Source organism: Pan paniscus, chromosome 1 (assembly GCF_029289425.2).
Source record: "Pan paniscus chromosome 1, NHGRI_mPanPan1-v2.0_pri, whole genome shotgun sequence".
In the NCBI taxonomy this organism is placed as follows: domain Eukaryota; kingdom Metazoa; phylum Chordata; class Mammalia; order Primates; family Hominidae; genus Pan; species Pan paniscus.
In genome coordinates this window covers 149,825,890-149,844,176 of record NC_073249.2, presented here as the reverse complement: position 1 = coordinate 149,844,176, position 18,287 = coordinate 149,825,890, and the positions used below count along the sequence as shown (strand labels likewise).

At 40.5% G+C, this 18,287-nt stretch overlaps 1 protein-coding gene across 7 annotated transcripts in view; it reads left to right on the top strand.

The window, feature by feature from the left end:
• The window catches only part of ST6GALNAC5 (ST6 N-acetylgalactosaminide alpha-2,6-sialyltransferase 5), a 201,457-nt gene extending 183,538 nt beyond the window's left edge, over positions 1-17,919 (top strand). For 2 of the 7 annotated variants that reach the window (XM_003807791.6, XM_055117114.2), the window contains 2 exons: positions 3,333-3,440; positions 16,044-17,919. In XM_003807791.6, coding sequence (XP_003807839.1) covers positions 3,333-3,440; positions 16,044-16,275 — 340 coding nt within the window. In that variant the 3' untranslated portion in view covers positions 16,276-17,919. Of the gene's footprint in view, positions 1-3,332; positions 6,018-16,043 lie in introns of those variants that run through there. The other 5 variants (XR_004673402.3, XM_034967886.3, XM_057303111.2 and 2 more) reach the window with 5 other exon arrangements.
• Positions 17,920-18,287: the final 368 nt, after the last annotated feature.

Genomic DNA, 18,287 nt, shown 5'->3' with positions numbered 1-18,287 from the left:
TGGCCACTCAGGATCTTTAGGAACCCATCTCACAGCAAGGCATATCCTGCTCACTAAATTCACTAAATTCTGGCCAATGAGAAGCTTTTTCTCACCAGGTCTTTCTTCCTGGTCGTCCTGGCTGGTACAGAGGGAGCCAAAGCTTTGTGGAGTGGCTGGTGGGACTCTTTCCACAGACATCCATCTGCCAGGGTCCACGTAGTCCCTACTCAGGGGAATCACACTTATGAATGTGGAGGATGCCAGAGTACACTGCTGCTTCCAGAAACTTTGTGCCTCTTGCCTTCGGGAAACAGTCTTAAAGAAGCCAATACTCTATTGACTTAATATTCTTTACCTGTAGCCTGCTCCAAGCTAAAAGAAACAAGTCAGAAATGGCCATTCAGGACAAAACTATTTCTGTAAATTAAAACCTAAAACATTTAGGGTGTAATGGTGTTTCTCAATGTATGCTTTTCTTCAAACCCAACAAAACAGTAGCATATGATACATAAAGTGCAGAATATCTAACTTGCAGATCTCATGATCAGGACTTTCCTTTTGGGTGAATATTTTGAAGAAATAGGGTCATTTAATAGATTGTGATTGATAGAAGTTTCACCCTCCTTAAAAGTGGAGAAAAAAGTGGCTCAGGAACAATCTGCAATTAAGAAGCATGACAAATGACTTAGATGGCCAAGTGGTATTCTTTGATATTAAAAAGTAACTGTACTTGAGAATAACTTTATAATTGAATAAGGGTGCATTAGGAAAATATGATTCAGAACCAATATTATAGTAATTAGATAAAGGAAGCATAAATGAAATAACTGCAGGAAGAATATTTCCATAGAGATTATAAATGAGATTCTGGTGGAGCAGAAAGGCCCTTAATTGTAATTTAGTGTGCACTATAGAATTATCAGCTCAGTGTGTTACTTCATCATATAAAAGAATATCTGATAATTTTCCCTAATAAGCACATGACAGCTCTTCATATTCTTTCATTACAGCTGATTAAGTGTAAAAACAGTAGATATTCCTTTGTTAGAAAAAGAGTTCAACAAAGAGTTTTAGAAAGACAGCACAAAGTGTTGCATTTCTATAGCACGTGACCCCAGAAGGCTGTTATTTAGGAAGTCTGGGGAATTTTAAGTGTCACTTTAAAGAACTCTTCACTTTACTTTCTTTCGTCCTCTACCTTGCATTCTTTTCCCCATTTTACCCACAAAGCCTTTTCCTGTGCAGCCACATCCTCCTGTATTCAGGCTGTGGTTTACAATCTCTACTACATCACATAAAACAGAACCAGAGTTATGGGAGAGTTTCTGCCCTTGGAGAAAGCCCCCTTTGGTGTGTCCAATAGCTCTAAAAGCAGAGGGGATATAAGTGTGATTCCCAGATTAGGCTCCTGAAGCTGTGAGTGAGCTGTCATCCTCTTCCTGGGTTCCACATCCTCCCAGTTATTCACTCACCCAGATTAGGTCTAGAACACATGGCCAGTGCATTGTCGCGGCCCATAGGTGAAAACAGCTTCTAACTTAAGGGAAGCCACTTCCTCTTCTTACCCTTTGCCATTCAGTCAGCTCTTCTCCATTCCAGCTCCTTCAGTCTCAAAGGTCTTATGAATATATAGCCTTAGTGAGAAAGAAGGAAAATCATTAATACCTATGTAGGCTGAAGGCTTCTGAATTTCATAATTCCTGCCCTGACTACTGATGGCAGTCCCTACACAGCCCCCAGTAGCAGAGTGTTGGAAGAATTTTCTTCATGGTTGCTAAAAAGCACCAAAAAGAATGGTGAAATTATTTACCTTGATTGCTCAACCTAGCAACTAAAAGAGGAGGAAGAGATGTCAACGTATCAACATACCAAACTTGGTGCTTTTCATGCATGCTTGTTTATTTAGCTCTCAAATAGCCCAGGGGACAGAGATTCCTATGCCTCCTTTATAGATAAGAAATGAAGGGCCAAAGATCAACAATAACTTGCCTCAGTTCATCCAGCTGGTTATGATAGAAACAGGTAACATTCAGCCCATGTTATTCCCATCTTTAGGAGCTTTTAAATATGCTTTCTGGGATGTTACTAGGTCAAAATACAATGGAATAGGGGAATGAATGAGCAAAGGGCTTAAGAAATAGAAAGTTGAAGACATGATCCCCAGGGATAACTAAGCCACCCATGCTGTCAGGTATTGGACAAAATGAAGGACTCCTTAAAAATGTCCTCTCTCTATTTTTTTTTCTTTTTTGGTCCTTATATGAAATGAAAATAATGATGCAAACTGATAGACAGAAGGTTTTCCTTCTTCTCAAGGATGGGTGCTACACAGTGCAAGTAGAAAAGCCTTCCTGCAACCTCTGTTATTCACATCACAAATGATGCTATGGCTGGGCAAAGTCAGACAGTCTGACCTTGGGGATAAGGTGTTTGAAACTGGCTAATGAGGCATGCCGTAAGTACTGAAGGAAAAGTAAAAGCAGCAACCCCCGAAGAATTGAAATTAATATCCACAGTAGTGTAGCATGGTAGGCTGAGTCATTCTCACAGGGTCAAATTAGACCTTGGTGTTATGTCTCCGCAGTTATCCTAAGGTGTAGCATATGGTAGAAGCTCATTACAGATGTCTGAATGGGAAAATTAATGAATGGTGGGGTGCACCAGTTCATTCCTTAAATTTTGTCAGTTTTTGGTCTCCTAGTAAAAATTTTCTGATATGTAAAATGAAGCAAATGTTCAGTTAAATATAAGCATTCCTGTGGCTCTTTTCCTGTGGTCATTAGCCCATACCCAAATGAGTGTACCCTTCTTACGGAAAGATATTCAATCAAGATGTTGGTGTTAGTCTACTTGAAGGCAAGCTTTCACCCTAAGTTCAGTCAATCAACCAATTGACTAATAGATAGATAAATACATGTGCATGTTTATTTATATTTAATAAGTTACTCATTATCTAGCCTGTTTGGGGAACAAGGAGAATTTCTAGTTACTCAAGTGTTCTCGTTAAGAAAGAGTTGTTAAACGGGGGCTGTCATAAGAAATTGAGTTGTGGTAACATACACTTAGACATTTAAACACTGATCATCATCTTTGATGATGCAGAAGTCCCTTGAGCATCTTTCATTGTCACAAATTCAACATGAGCATTAACATCAATTATGATTGTACTGTGGAATATGGTAATGTTAGTAAGAGATGTCAATTTGGTAAAGTTCCAGATGTTTACCAAATGGAGGAGAGAGGGAGAGACTCTTGTTTATAGTTAGCCTTACTCCAGGAAAGAATTAAAGATGGTAGTGGGTATAATGGTTACTTTACCAGCTTGCAGACTTAATTATTGTTCCTTCCAGGAAGATATCCAACACTTGGCTCAGCACTGGCTGGTTTACAATGACAATTGCACTGGAGCTCTGTGACAGGATCAATGTTTATGGCATGGTGCCCCCAGACTTCTGCAGGTAGGATTTATTCTGCAAGTGTAAATCATCAGCCGTGTTGTGCAGGATTTATAAATATCTGATTCTGAATATCAACCATGAAACATGTCTAACTGTCTTCTTGAAGCAATTAATTAGCATGTCCCAAGTTCTCATTCTAGAAACAACAAACAGCATTTAATTATGTTATATAAAATATTGAAAGTTTTTGTTTGTACTGCTGGAGAATAAATCCATCTTGTGGGCTCCATTTATCCTCTGAATATTTATCAGCCAGAAGTAATGCAATAATTGGCATAATATTAACGATGAACAAGCATTAAGAAATATTAGTTTTACTCTCATTTCAAAGGAATGTGATAATTTTTTAATGAATTAAAGAGAGCAATTCCTTTGACAGTGAGGTCTTTTTTCTAAAATTAAAATATTTCTCTGAGCCTCCTTCCCTTGCCACATCAGTGGCCTGGGCTTGCACTTCTAAGGCCAAAAGCACAGGCATAAATATTTTGAGGTGTCACTTTAAAGAGAACATGCATACATCTCTGTTGCCACCTTAACTTTCCTCCTGGCATGTGCCCAGGCAGAGTTCAGGGCATACCACAAATGCACTCAGCAATATTCAGGGCCTGATTTTTGGAAGCCTGCTTGAAAACTCACCTGTAATTTAAAATAGTGAGACCAGAAATTCCAGAAAGTACCCTAGTTTTTGGGAATGCCTGATGGCCTGCACATGGACTCAATCCTGATTTTCAAATGGCAAAAGCTGGGGTGGGGGACATTTAAAACTTGCTTTTTAAATTGTGTGCTTACTTATACTATCTGGTGTTTTATTTGTTTATTTTTTCTAACAATGTCTCGAAGGCCATGAGTCTTTAGGCAAAAGCTGCAATTTGGAGGTTTAAAGCAAAGATGAGAAACAGCATCTAATCATCCCATTAACATTTTACCACTTTTCTCTCTTTTTAACCCAAAGATCCAACACAGCAACAATACTAATTGATATGGAAGAGTCAGGCCGCAAAGGAGGAGAGAGAGGTACAGATAGAGCAGACCTTTGATGTAAGGTCAGGGTCAAAAATGCTGGGGCTAGGCTGCACAGGTGTAAAGCCTGGCCTGGTCACTTACCCACCTAGTATGACCTTGAACAAGTCACTTAGTGTCTCTAGGTCTCAGCTTCCTCATCCATAGACGTGGATGTGATAGTAATAGACTCTGCCTCAAAGGGCTGTAGGCAGAGTAAATAAGCTAATACATGTGAAATGCTTGGAACAGTGCCTAGTAAGAACATGGCAAGCACAAGGCAAGTTAGCTTGGATCCTCACCCAGTGCTGCTTCACTTAATTCACTGGCCCTCTGTCCCTGTTTAACAATCTATACACAAAAAGTAAGTAGAATGGCATAAAAAGACAAACTGCCTCCTCAAACCAACAGGCTAACAGAGACAGTGAGAATGGTACTTATGGGCATGCAAAGAGCCATCAACGTTGATGGGTATACAGCAGATATAATTATGCAATATTGCCATTAGGATGCCAGAAAGAAAAAGCATGAATAAATTGAAATGTTAATGACTTCAAGTGTTCAAGGAAATATTCCATTTATTATGGAAAACAAATGAAAGGCAAGTTAACCTGTCATTTCTCCTACTCAGAGTTAGTTCATCATGACTTCATGTACGGTAGGATCGAAACAATTTATGGAAAATACTAACAAAGAAATTAAGATAATGTCAATGCATTACATATTGCCACTGGCTCTGAGTTTCTCTTCCTAAGCTATCATCCCCAAAGCTTTGATAGTTGTTTGCACAAGACGGTTTCAGCAAGAACTCTTCAAAAGGACCCCTACGCCCAAGTTCTGTCAGAGAAGTGAAGAGTGTCATCTGGAGGAAAGGTTCAGTGCTGGAGAGAGCATTCTGCTCAGTCATAAAGCCTGTTAAAGGAAGGGTAAGAAGGAAGACCAGGAGTAGCACAGATGGATTCTACAGTTCCATTCATCTGCATTTCCAGGACATGTTGACTGGACCACCAGGCATCCAGTTTCGACTTGTTGGGTCTTGAGGCTTGTTTTCCTTGTTTGTAAAATGGGGATAAGAAAATAAGAAGACGAACAAGCAGGTCATGGTGAGAATTAAATGAGATAATAGATGTAGAGTGTTGGATGCAGTTCCTAGCACACAGTATTCAGGAAAGAGTATCAATATCATTAATATTAATAAGATATGTAAAATAATTTATATTATTAATATTATCCCAAGCACTTGAGAGTTTCCCTGAAAGATACCAAGAATTCTGAGCAGGGGGCTGCTTCACAACTATAATCCCAGCACTTTGGGAGGCTGAGGCAAGCAAATTGCTTGAGCTCGGGAGTTCAAGACCAGCCTGGCCAACATGACGAAACCCTGTCTCTACAAAAAATACAAAAATTAGCCAGGCATGATAGTGTGCACCTGTAATCCCAGCTACTCGGGTGGCTGAGCATGAGAATCGCTTGAACCTGGGAGGCGGAGGATGCAGTGAGCCGAGATCATTCGACTGCCCTCCAGCCGGGGCGACAAAGTGAGGCTCTGTCTCAAAAAAAAAAAAAAAAAAAAAACAATTTTAAGGGGGGCTTCAAAGACACAGCTTCTTGCCTCCTGGAGGCTTATAATAAGCCTTACCCATGCCAAAATATAAAGAACACAGCAAAGCCACTTACCATGTGACTATAAAAAGATGCAGTTTTTGCAATCTTCATCTAAGAGTTAAATGAGTCTGTAAACAGTACCTTCCTCACCACCAGAGAATGAAAAAGCAACTGGTAGGCTAGTCTGCTACTCATCTGACCATTCCCTCTTTTATCTTTATTTTGAAAGAAGCAGAGAACTATTTGGGGCTGAAAACATGGTACATGTATCATGAGCTCTATGGCTTAAGGAGGTAAGCTATCGCCAGGGCCAAAAATGGTTGTGGATGGTTTTGTGTGGTGGCAGAGCTCACATTGGCTGGGCCCATTGGAATATAGCCTCCCTGAGGGCAGAGTTCTGTGTGTTTACTTCAGTGTTGTAGACCTAGAACACAGGACAGTAGATATTTACTCTCCTGGCATATGGCAGATACTTCATAAATATCAAGGGAATGAATGGCTGTGTCCTCTACTCTCCGTAGTGCTATAGTAAAGGGTGTTGTATATGGATAAAAATAGCCATTTCTGCCTCTCAGAAACTCTGACTTTGAGAAAGTTACCTGACCTCACTGAGCCTTAGTGACTGATATTGGGCAAGCTACCTAATGCTCCATCTCAGAAGCCTTACCCACAAAATGGTGATGACAATTATCATATAAACTCTCTTGCATTGAGAGTCTATATGATAATTGCATGAAGTCATAGATGAGGAATGCTTAGCAAAGTCTCAGGGCCTGTTCAGTACACAGAAAGTTATGGGGTGAAGGGATTCACTGATCTGCAGTTGTGGATACTCATTGGCGCATTTTACAGAACTGGCATTATGTGGCCTTCAGCTCCTTGCAGGACATCTCATGGGCTGCTCAAAGTGTGCCTAGCCTTTCTACAGCTTCCCTAAGTTCCCAGTGTCTCACTGCAATGAAGAGCTAGCCACATGGAGCCAGATTTCAGCAGGCAAAAAGAGCCAACTCTTCAGTTTGGGCAAATTAACCATTTCAGACCATAAGACAAAATTAGTACCCTCAAAAAAGTCACTAACTAAATAAACCACAAGCCTTTTATTCATTCAGCTAACTCGTGTTGGGTACCAGGGAGGTAATCAGAGATGAATGAGACAGGGTCTCTGACTTCAGTTGCCTGAGACTCAGTTGACCACAATTAAATCATGAGGTACAGAAGGTTACTCGAGGTGCCTGTGGGAGAAGATGTTCACTCTCTGCCTGTCAGCAGCATCTGACCCACTGAGCTTTATTGGACCATCTGTCTCCAACTTTCAAACTGGACTCAGAGAAGTCCTTGCATTCCACTGATTCTATCAGGTGGCATAGGGATAAGGAGCCAGGACAACAGGAATATTGTACCCTTCCACCCCACTTGGTCAGGGGCAGACCCAGTTGGCTCTGTTTGCATCTGGACTATTGTATAAGATTTCTTTTCAACAAAAGAGCCTTTGACAAATAAGAACTTCAACAACCTCTGGTCTAAGACACAACCATGATGCTTTCCAATCTAAATCAAACTCTTTCACACTTTTCAGGAGAGTTGAATCATCACCTTATTACTGTCCCAAAGAGAATGTAAGCTGTCATATGCATGGTGTGAGGGAGCAGAGGCAGTGGGGCAGAGAGAGAAGGGCTAAATTATATCTTGGGGGAGCAAACTGCCAAGCAATCCGTGAGTGCCTAATCCCCAAGGGGAAGTGTAGGTAACCTGGAGAGTCATTTCCCATCAGGTGTCCTGGAGGTCTGCCTTCTCATCTCACCCAAAGGGCCTGAGTTACTTCTAGGAGTCAGTCATTGGCAAGAAAACTAATTGTACCCCCTAAAAGTATTAAGCCCATGGACTTCTTAGGAAGAAAGATAGCATCGCATTCACATTTAAAACCCCAAGTGGAAGTGGTGGGCATATAAATGGCCATGGTGGCAGATGACAGACATATCTCATTCAAGATCTGGCAGAATCTAACTGACTCAAAGTCATTTGAATGGCATGCAGCATCTTTCATTTGGTACTGTGATGGCCTCCTGGACTGCTCTCTCCATCACTTGTCTTCTTCCTCTCCAAACACGACTGCCTTACTAGATGACAAATCTGACTTTGAAGAGTCACTTAAAACTCCTCAGTGACTTCCCAAAGCTTTGTGAGCAGAGTTCATACTCCCTAGCTTAGCACACAAGACCTTCAGGATAGGGCTTCTGCATATCACTTTAGTCACATCTTCTCTACTGATGCATTTATGTGTTTATTTGTTTATTCAACCTTACTGAAAAATTCATAAAGGAACTCACCCTGCAGACACCTGTTCCTATGACCTCAGTTTGGACTGCCCATCCCCTACTTCCTTAAGCTGGCTGGTTTTCCACTGGCTCTTTACTAATAACACTAATGGCTGATATTTGTTGTGCACATACTTCATGCTGGCTCTGTGCTTAACATGAACACATGCATTATTTTCTTGAGCCTTATAATAATCTTATGAGGTAAGCATCATTAATATCACCATTTTACATAGAAGACTTAAAGACATGAAACAGCTGCCCATGGTCATAGGGCAAATAAATAGCAGAGCTGGAATTTGAATGCAGTCTCCAGGGCTCAAGAGCCAATGCTCTTAATCCTTCAGTTCATTGTTTCAGATACAGTGGCCCTTCTTTCTCAGCTCTCCTTAGCCCCCTGTCTGAGTCAGACCTACTGGGCCCACTGGGCCTCCCTCTTCCTCTGCCTTGCCCCATCTCACTGATTGGTTTGTCCATCTCCTTTGTTTGACTCTAGGCTCCTTAAGAGGAGGGCCCTGTCTCAATCCACATTTGTATCATTAGCACTTGTCATTGTGTCTGGCATAGAGTGTATCTTCAGTACAGATTAGTTCAATGAGAAACAAAAATAAGCCCTGTCCATGGGGATGTTTAAGAGATTGATTCTAAACATTATTATTGCAAGACCAAAAGTGCCAGGCACATTAAAACTATAACTAGCAAATTCAGATTTTGAGAAGTCAATGAGGGCCACATTGTTTTATTTTCAGCCAGAGCCAGCTCTGGGTACTCAAACAGGGGCTCAGGCATCAGCCCCCATCCTGCCTGTATCACCAGACTTCAGGCACATCAAAGTTGAGAAAGCTGGAGAAAATTAATGCCATGTTGCACCAGAAACAGCATCAAAATATATTATTCAGTGGACAGTGGACTCTTAAATCATGCCGTATCCATACTGTAAGCCAAATTCATTCTCTCTAGATGGCCTATAAATTGCGTGAAAAGATCTGTTGTGGTTGCTTTCCAAACTAAGTTATGCTAAGTATTTAATCTCATTTTCCATTGCAAATTATTTGTGATAATAATGGGCCAAGCATTTAAATTCTACCTAATAATCTTATTTCTGGTCATACTTAGCACATTACCAAGTTTACAACTCTCTGTTACCCACCATTTCTTGAGTATTAATTAGCGGGGTAATGATTCAGAGTGATCACCGTCATGGAACTAAATTAATATCTCATCCGTAATATGAAGGACATCTCAAAGGTATCATGAATATCAGAGAGTTGATGCTGCCAGAATTATTAGCTAGCGAACATTAATAAAGCTGCCAGCCTAACAGGGAAAGTTCTTACTTTGCGACAGTCCACCGGGTAGAATCGGAAGCTTACTCACAGAAGACGGGTGTGGAATGGCAATGCCGCCCATGTGGTTTATGTTTTATGAAATAGACTTAAAATATATGGTTGTGTTTCTCCCAGGGTGAGGGTGGGGCTTGAGTGATTCACTGTGGCTCTTTGTCCCATGAACTGTGGGCAGCTGCAGGCTCTTGGTGCTCCATGCGCCTGGGCACACAATGCTATTCCATGGGCTTCCAAGGTATACAGCTCTTTTCCTCCCATAAGAAGATCCAAGGACCAGAAATCAAGGCAGCAGAATAAGGGTGGCTCAGGGCACCTCCAGGACTGTGACAGACGCTTGGGAAGGACTGCTGCAGGAATGTTTTCTTCTCAATGCCTCATAGTGTCACCAAGCCCCCAGTGCAAGCCAATTGCAGAACAACCTAGCAGCTTCACAGCTATTAATTCAACTCTATTCTCTCTATTCTTCAAACATTTCCTGAGTACCTACTATATGCCAGGTACTGCACCAAGAATAGAAATGTGTTTAAAGAGAGTGTCTAAGAGTTCTAGAGAGAGGCAAAGACACCATTCTTTCCTCAGGATATTTGCAGCCTTCTGCATAGTCCAGCTCCAAACCCAGTGGGCAGGGTCAACCTAGATCACACTATAGGAGAGAAAAAGTAATTTCTTTTCCTCATCCATCATAGGTTCTTTGCTGAGACTCCTAGGAAAAAAAGACAGATTAACAAGAGAAAAGCATACACATTTATTTAATATAAATTTTACATGACACCAGAGCCTTCAGAAATGAAGAGCCAAAGAAACAGGGAGACCTCCTTATTTTTATGCTAAGTTTGATGAGGAAGTGGATAGCTGTGAAGAAGTAGGATTGGACAAAGCAGGTGTGATCTAATGGTAATAAACCAGGGTGGGTGGGAGGAGGTAGCAAGGTATGTTTGTTCAGATTCTTTTGACATTTCCTTGTCTTTGAAGATAAGGATGTTCATTTCCTCCGGATATATGGAGGGTACCTCTGGAATGAAAGTTTATGACCTGCTTTAGACGAGGGCAAAGAAATCTTTTATGAACTGCATCAGAGGAGAACAGTGAAGGGAGGTGAAAGTGATCTCCCTGCTTCTGTTGTTTCCTCAAATGCCAAGGTACCATATTTTGGAGCAACATGTCCTAAACCTCGTCAGTACCCAGAAATGGAAGTGTCTTCCCTTGCTTGTTAGGGTTATGAGGTTTTTTTCAGTTGTAAAACTTAGCTTTAGAAGAGTCAAAAAGTGGAACATTACAAACCCCTGTTGCCATTAGCACCGATGGGCAGAATTGCACATGAGCACAAAGCCTCTGTTTAACACCCTGAGCAGCTCGCAAGCACCACACATGGGGCTCCTCTGTAGCAAGAGCTCGGAGGAAAGCGGCAAGGACAAGCTGCTTTCAACCACACACTGTTGATCCCAGCGAAACCTGGGTGCCATTAGTACAGAAACCCCACCTGGGGGAAAGGAGTTTTTCCAAGACACAGAACCTCACTCTTAAGAGTACAGAGTCAACTGGAGTCAACTGGCTTTGGTCCAAACCTTGGCTGCGAAACTTCAGTTTTTCTGTGCATGAGTTTCCTCGTCTGCAGAGTAGGGGTGCTAATAGTAGCTCTCTGCTATAGTTTGGATATGTTTTGTTTGTTCCCACCAAATCTCATGTTGAAATTTGATCCTCAGTGTTGGACGTGGGGCCTAGTGGCAGGTGTTTGGGTCATGGGGGCAGATCCCTCATGAATAGATTAGTGCCCTCCCTGGGGCGGGGCATGAGTGAGTTCTCACTCTATTTGCCCCCAACAGAGCTAGTTGTTAAAAAGAGCCTAGCACGTCCCCCTTTCTCTTCTTCCTCTCTCGCCTTGTGATTTATGCACATGCCAGCTCCCCTTCACTTTCTGCTAGGAGTGGAAGCAGCCTGGGGCTCTCCCCAGATGCCCAATCTTGAATTTTTTGAGACATCAGAATCATGGGCCAAATAAGCCTTTTTTCTTTATAAATTACCCAGACTTGGGTATTCTTTTCTAGCAACACAAAATGGACTGACCCTCTCTTATAGGGGTGTTGTGAGGACTAAATAAGTGAGTATATGTGGAGTGCTGAGCACTGTGTTCTGAGCTGAAATAGTCAAGTCCAGCAGCTTGGATGGACAATAAGTCAGGTTGTGTGCTGAAAGCCAGGCAGTGGACTGTCTCCCTGGGTGTCAGATGCTCCCTATCAAATGGGAGCTGCAATACTTGCCTCAGAGGGCTGATGAGGATGTAAAGGAGATCACATCAGTTAAGCGCAGAAGCTGAGCAGGTACTTACAAAATCAGTTGTCTCAAACTTGGCTGCATATTAGAATCTCAAGGAGCTTTCCACCATTTGAATCTTCTAAAAAGCTTTGTTGTTATGATATGTATTATTTAAAAATATGTTTATTTTTGTTTTAAATAATTTTAGAGTTACAGAAAGGTTGCAAAAATAATACTGAGAGTTCATATAACTTTTATCCAGCTTCCCCTAATGCGGATTTGCATTCCTATGGTCCAATTATCAAAAGTAAGAAATTAACATGAGTATAATGCTCAGCTAAACTACAGGCATTATTGAGATTTTACCAGTTTCTCTACTAATGTCCTTTATCTCCTCCAAGAACGAATCCAGGTTCCCTTTGCATTTATTTGTCAGGTGTCCTTAGTCTCTAAATCCATGGCAGTTCCTCAGGCTTTCCCTGCATTTCATGACACTTTTGATGAGGACTAGTCACGTATTTCATAGAATGTCCTTCACTTGGGGTTTATCTAATGTTTTCCTGTGCTTAGATTGAGGTTATGCATTACTGAGAAGGATACCACAGAAGCCATAGGCCCTTCCCAGAATCTCATAACAGGAAGTATGTGATGTCCATACGTCTTATTACTGGCAATGTTAACCTTCATCACTTGGTTAAGGTAATGTCTGCTGGGTTTACCCATTGTAAAGATACTATTTTTCCCTTTGTCATTAATAAATAACTAGGGAGAGATACTTTCAGGTTATGCAGATAGCCTATTTCTCCTCATCTTTTTCCCCATTAATGTTCTGTTCATTTGGTGCATCTTGCCTGCGACAATTACTGCAACGTTCTGAGGATGGTTTCCTAGTCCCTCATTCTTTCTACATTGTTTATTGGAATTTTTCTGTCATGAAATGCTGTTTCTTCTCCTCCATTTATTTATTTATTTATTCAGTTATTTATTGAAATTATCATGGACTCATGGATATTTATTTTATTTTATTGGTTTTATAATCCAATACTGACATTGTTTATTTTGGTTCAAACCTAAGACACTTTCTAAAATACCTGTGCCTGAGTTCCTCTCCAAGTCATCCAAAGCAGAGTCTATGGGGTTGGAGCATAGGTATTTCCTTAAAGCTCCCCAACCGCACTAAATGTTAGTTCCCTCACTCTCCCCACCTGCTTCCTCTAAAAAGAAAAAAAAAAATTCTTCCTCACATCATTCTGCAGGGCTTGTTCTCAAACTGGCTGTCAGAGTGTGCATGGCAGGCTGCAGCCACTTGGGGAACTGGCTCTGTGGTTATCTCCATTCCTGCCTCCCCAGCCCACACATCCTTTCCTTCAGCTCACGGGGCCCACAATGGGAACTTGAGTACCAGAATTCCTTTTACAACTGCTTCCTCATGTGGAAATTCTGCTGAGGTTTATTGTAGTTTTCACTGAGGTCAGGTGAAGGAAGAAAAAAACTAGGGCAGTCTTTAGAAAGTCAGGTTTGAGAAAAGACCCAAGGAAGTATGACCTTCAGCTAGGAGTGTCTTTCTAAATGGCATAGTGAATTTAGTGAATTCCACCTGATGGCAGGCTCACAGCTGGGGTAGATGTTCCTGCAGTTTCCAGCGCTGCCTTCTGAGTCCCAGAAAGCACTTTTCTGCTGCTTGGACAGAGTTTTAACATGTGGAAACAACTCGCTTACATGAATAACTTATCTTGACACCTCTGAAATCACAGTAACCAAATATGTAAATTTAATTCTTTTTTTAGGGGATCAATATGGAGTCAGATAAGTTTTTTTTCCAAAGAGATGGTCTTCCTGAATAAGGAAATTGATCCTGTAGCATCTTTAGCTGGTTTCCAATTGCCCCCTACTCCTAGGTGCCGAATCAATCTCATGATATTTTTAGAAACCTAACTGTTTCTTTAGTCAGATTGATGCCAATAAAATGTCCAAAACTTAGATGAATCAAATTTAAAGTGATTTGTGATGGAATAAAAGCTTAACCCCAAGCATACCATGGCAACATGAAATTGGCATGGTTCCCCCAAATTATGCCATATGAATATGGGAAGATATGTCTCACAAATTCTTATTTTTTTCTTCATAGTGGTCAGCTTCAACCTGAATTTTTGTTAGCAGGCATTTTTTGTGTTGAAAACACCTTCTATTAAAATTTTAATGGGATTCCAATTTCTAGGGTAAGTAAATTAATAAAATCTGCAATAACTAGTCAGGAAAGGATCCAGTGTTTCACTATAGAACATAGAGATAATTCCAAGACAGGCATATTAGAGATGCAAAGTGTTAATTCAGCATAGCATCCAAACCAGGATAAGGAATGTTTAGATGCTGCATGACAAAAATAAATCTCTCTTCCTGGAAGAACTTTAACCTAAGAGGAGAAACAGCTCAAAGGTTTATTGTTGTCAGAGCCAAAAACATGACACCCCTCTTGATAAAAGACTTCGATCCCTGACCCCAGTAGAGTTGCTACTCTAAAAGCTATTTGTATATTGATCTCCTCTGAAGAAAACGAATAGGTGTCTGGCAGGATGAGCATCTTTGGGAAACCAAGTTATGATACTTAGAGGAGAGCCCAGGTGACCAAAGTGGGAAACCTAGGGCATCAGGCTCTGAAAGATGATTTGCAAGATGCTGGGAAGCCTGGGCCTTTTCCTTAGTCTCTGCAACAAGGCCAGTTGCTGAGCATAGCTCAAATTAGGAAAGTTTGTCTGCCAAGAAACCTTGACTAATCTTACCATTCATTCTTCAAAAGACAGAAGAGGTGGGCTAGACTGGCCTGTTTTAGAAACCAGTCTGAGACCAAGAGTCTTTAGTGCGTAAATATTTATTAACCCTCAAACAAGGGCACCTACCACCCCCACATGTTAATCCTGTGCACACCATCTTGAAGAAATGAGCCAGTACTTCCTGTTTGAGGCTGAGACAGAGATATAGAGGCAGAAAAACACTCGGAGACTCTCAGGCCACCAAACAAGGACTGAGGATGTAGAGTTTCTGGACTAAAAGACTGTAGACTTTGAGTACATAGGCCCTCTGAAGCATCAAAAGAAAAATCGTGGCCTCTTGCTTGCTGTCTTCCTTTTTCTCCCATAGGATCAAACTAGGATCATCAACTTTCCATACTCAGAGAAGAAATTTGCGTTTAGCTGCTAATTCCATATAAATTTAGAAGTTTGCTATTTAGCTGCTAATTCCATATAAATTTCTTTCAACAACAGAATTTTTAAAATTATTTATTAAGCACCTACCAGGGACTGTTCCAGGAATAAGACAAAACACTGCCCTCATGAACACCCAATAAACAAGTAAACAGCAACAACAATTCCAGAGAGCAATTGATGCTATAAAGAAAATGAATTCAAGTGAGATGAAGTGAGGGGAGCAAGTGTCAGGTAAGGCCTCTCAGAGAAGGATATTACTTGAGCTGACACCCAAAGGTGAGGAGTGAACTCAGAGAGGGTATTCCAGGCAAGTGACCACCATCAAGTGCAAAGGCCCTGAAGTAGGGATGAGCTTTGTAGAGTTGACCAGAAAGGCCAGTATGGTGGGAACATAGTGAACAAGGCTGGGTGGATTAGGAGAAGACTTAGAAGAGGAGCCACATCATAATGCATCCCAGCAGCCATGCTCTCTGTATAACTGGAAGCCTCTGGAAGCTTAGTGGAGTGGGGAATGGGAATGACATATTTTGTTTTGGTAATATCTCTGCAGCTGCTTATGGTAAATAGACTGTAAGAAGAGTGAAAACAATACTATTGTTGTGACTTATTAATATGTAGGGTCTAAATCTGAGGAGACTGAACGTTCTGCAGCTCATTTTCAATCTCTTTGATGAAAATGATGGGCACTGATTTTATTTCACAACCTCAAAACCTCTTCACTTCCTTATTGTGTAATCAGAAAAACCATTTGTTGAAACTCATTTAACTAGAAAATACAATTTTTGTTTATCAGCTTATTAAAGATAACATCTTACCTCAATCAGTCAAAGGAAAAAAAATTTTTTTGCTTTAATCAGTTATCTCAATTTCCTCCTACAGGGATCCCAATCACCCTTCAGTACCTTATCATTATTATGAACCTTTTGGACCTGATGAATGTACAATGTACCTCTCCCATGAGCGAGGACGCAAGGGCAGTCATCACCGCTTTATCACAGAGAAACGAGTCTTTAAGAACTGGGCACGGACATTCAATATTCACTTTTTTCAACCAGACTGGAAACCAGAATCACTTGCTATAAATCATCCTGAGAATAAACCTGTGTTCTAAGGAATGAGCGTGCCAGACTATAATCCCAGGTATTCACTGCATCAGACACCGAGACCCTGAACTTCCTGAGCCACCAGACAGGAAAGGGTAGCAGAAAACAGCTTCACTCCTCAGGAAGTACCATGGACAGACGCCTACCAGGTGTGACAAAGCAGTGCAGTTGGATTGTAAGGAAAAATTCCAGAATTAATGCATCCTAATGAATGTTGTCCCCTTCAATGGTGTTACCTTAGGAGCTGAACATTCAATTCAGTTATACCACTATGACTAAAAACAGTTTGGATCTCTTAGTATTGCCTTTGAAACTGCAACATAAGCAACTCAACAATATTAGTTGCATTCCTTTATAGACATACCATGTCAAAGACGTTTTTCTATCAAGTTGTATTCTTTCCTGTTCTATAACCTTTGTCATCTGTTAGACTGTGTATGTGTGATTTGTAAAAAGCAGGCTGAAACTACGGACATGATTTCTGAAGAGCACATCTCCACTGACTTTCATAAAGCAAATGTCCAATATTTATTTATTGAGAGTTTTTTAGTGCAATCTGGGCCAGTATTTTTATAGATTATGATTATGTGGTAATTTATCCTTCCTAACTCTTTAATCCTGAATGATGGTTGGAAATGGCCTAGAATTAGGTTACTCTGTTCACAATGCTCATTGTTAGCATGCAATTGGTATTTGACTTGGAAGTGTTGTGTTGTATTTTTTGAACCCCTAGGCTTCAGGAAAACTGCTCTTTTGTAAAAAGAATAGCGATGACATTTTCTAATGTGCAGAAATGTTCCAAAAGGACAAAATTGAAAACCAAAAACTATGTTATTAAAACAAAAAAATGCTAACAAGAGAAATTTAAAGGTAGTTTTCTTTAGTAATAATTTATGTAAGTGTCCTCTCTTGAGCCCTAGTTTCCTCTTTGGCAGAATGATGTCACTGTACCAGACAACCTCTTAAGTTTCATCCCAAATCTAAACTTGTGGCCTCTTCTTGACCCATTTGAAGACTCTGCACTTGGAGTGATGGGGCCCCAACAGTAGCAGGAACTTTATTTTGGGGAGCCTTATCTACATTCATATTACTTATATCACTCTTCTGGTTAAAACTACACTTCTTCCTGTGCCCACATGGGCTAAAATCTACCCCCTGCTTCTCTTGAAGCATCACCATCCACCTCTTCCCCAGCCTCTCAACACAAAAACACAGGATACACACACACACACACACACAAAAGACATACTTCCAAGGGGTTCCCTGGCTACAAGAGCAAAGAGCTGCCCTTCTGTGAGGAAAAGAGACTACAAGGACATGCCCTATCATTCAACTCATTTATGCTATGAACTGTTTAGACTCACTACAAATCTTTTTAGATTATATTCATTACCATTCCTTGGTCTGAAGGAGTATAAAGGACTTATTTTATTCAGAGCCAAGATAAATTCATATTATAGATTTTTATTTAAACAAGTAATATTGTTCAAAAATAGTCTCTTATAAATATACTAGTGTTTTCTTTACACATGACTTAGAAGGCATTAGTTTCTCTAATGCCAAATTTGAAGGCACCAGCAAATATTATGTATGAAGACTGACATTGTTTTACAGACATGACCTGGCTTATGATTAAAGAAGTTTTATCGCATTACCACTTCTTTTCCCTTTTCTTAATTAGTACACTAACTAGTACTATTAATTACATGGAGTATTGTTGTTAAAATGCAAACACAATCAGGGTACTCACATAACATAAACGAAGTTGATATTGCTGTGTATGGCTTGGGCTGTTCAAAGCCAGTAAGATTGAAATGGCTGTCCAAAACATACTGGAATATGTTCTTTAAGTTTTCTCATAGTTTTTAAAGGGACTATGAATTTTATTCCAACACATTGTCTTCCACAGCATGGACTCTGAACACGTCATATTTTATCAACATATGAAAAAGTGTATTAATTTTATACAATTTATTTATAGGCCACCTTTATAATCACTTGAAGACATTATGTTGCTCAA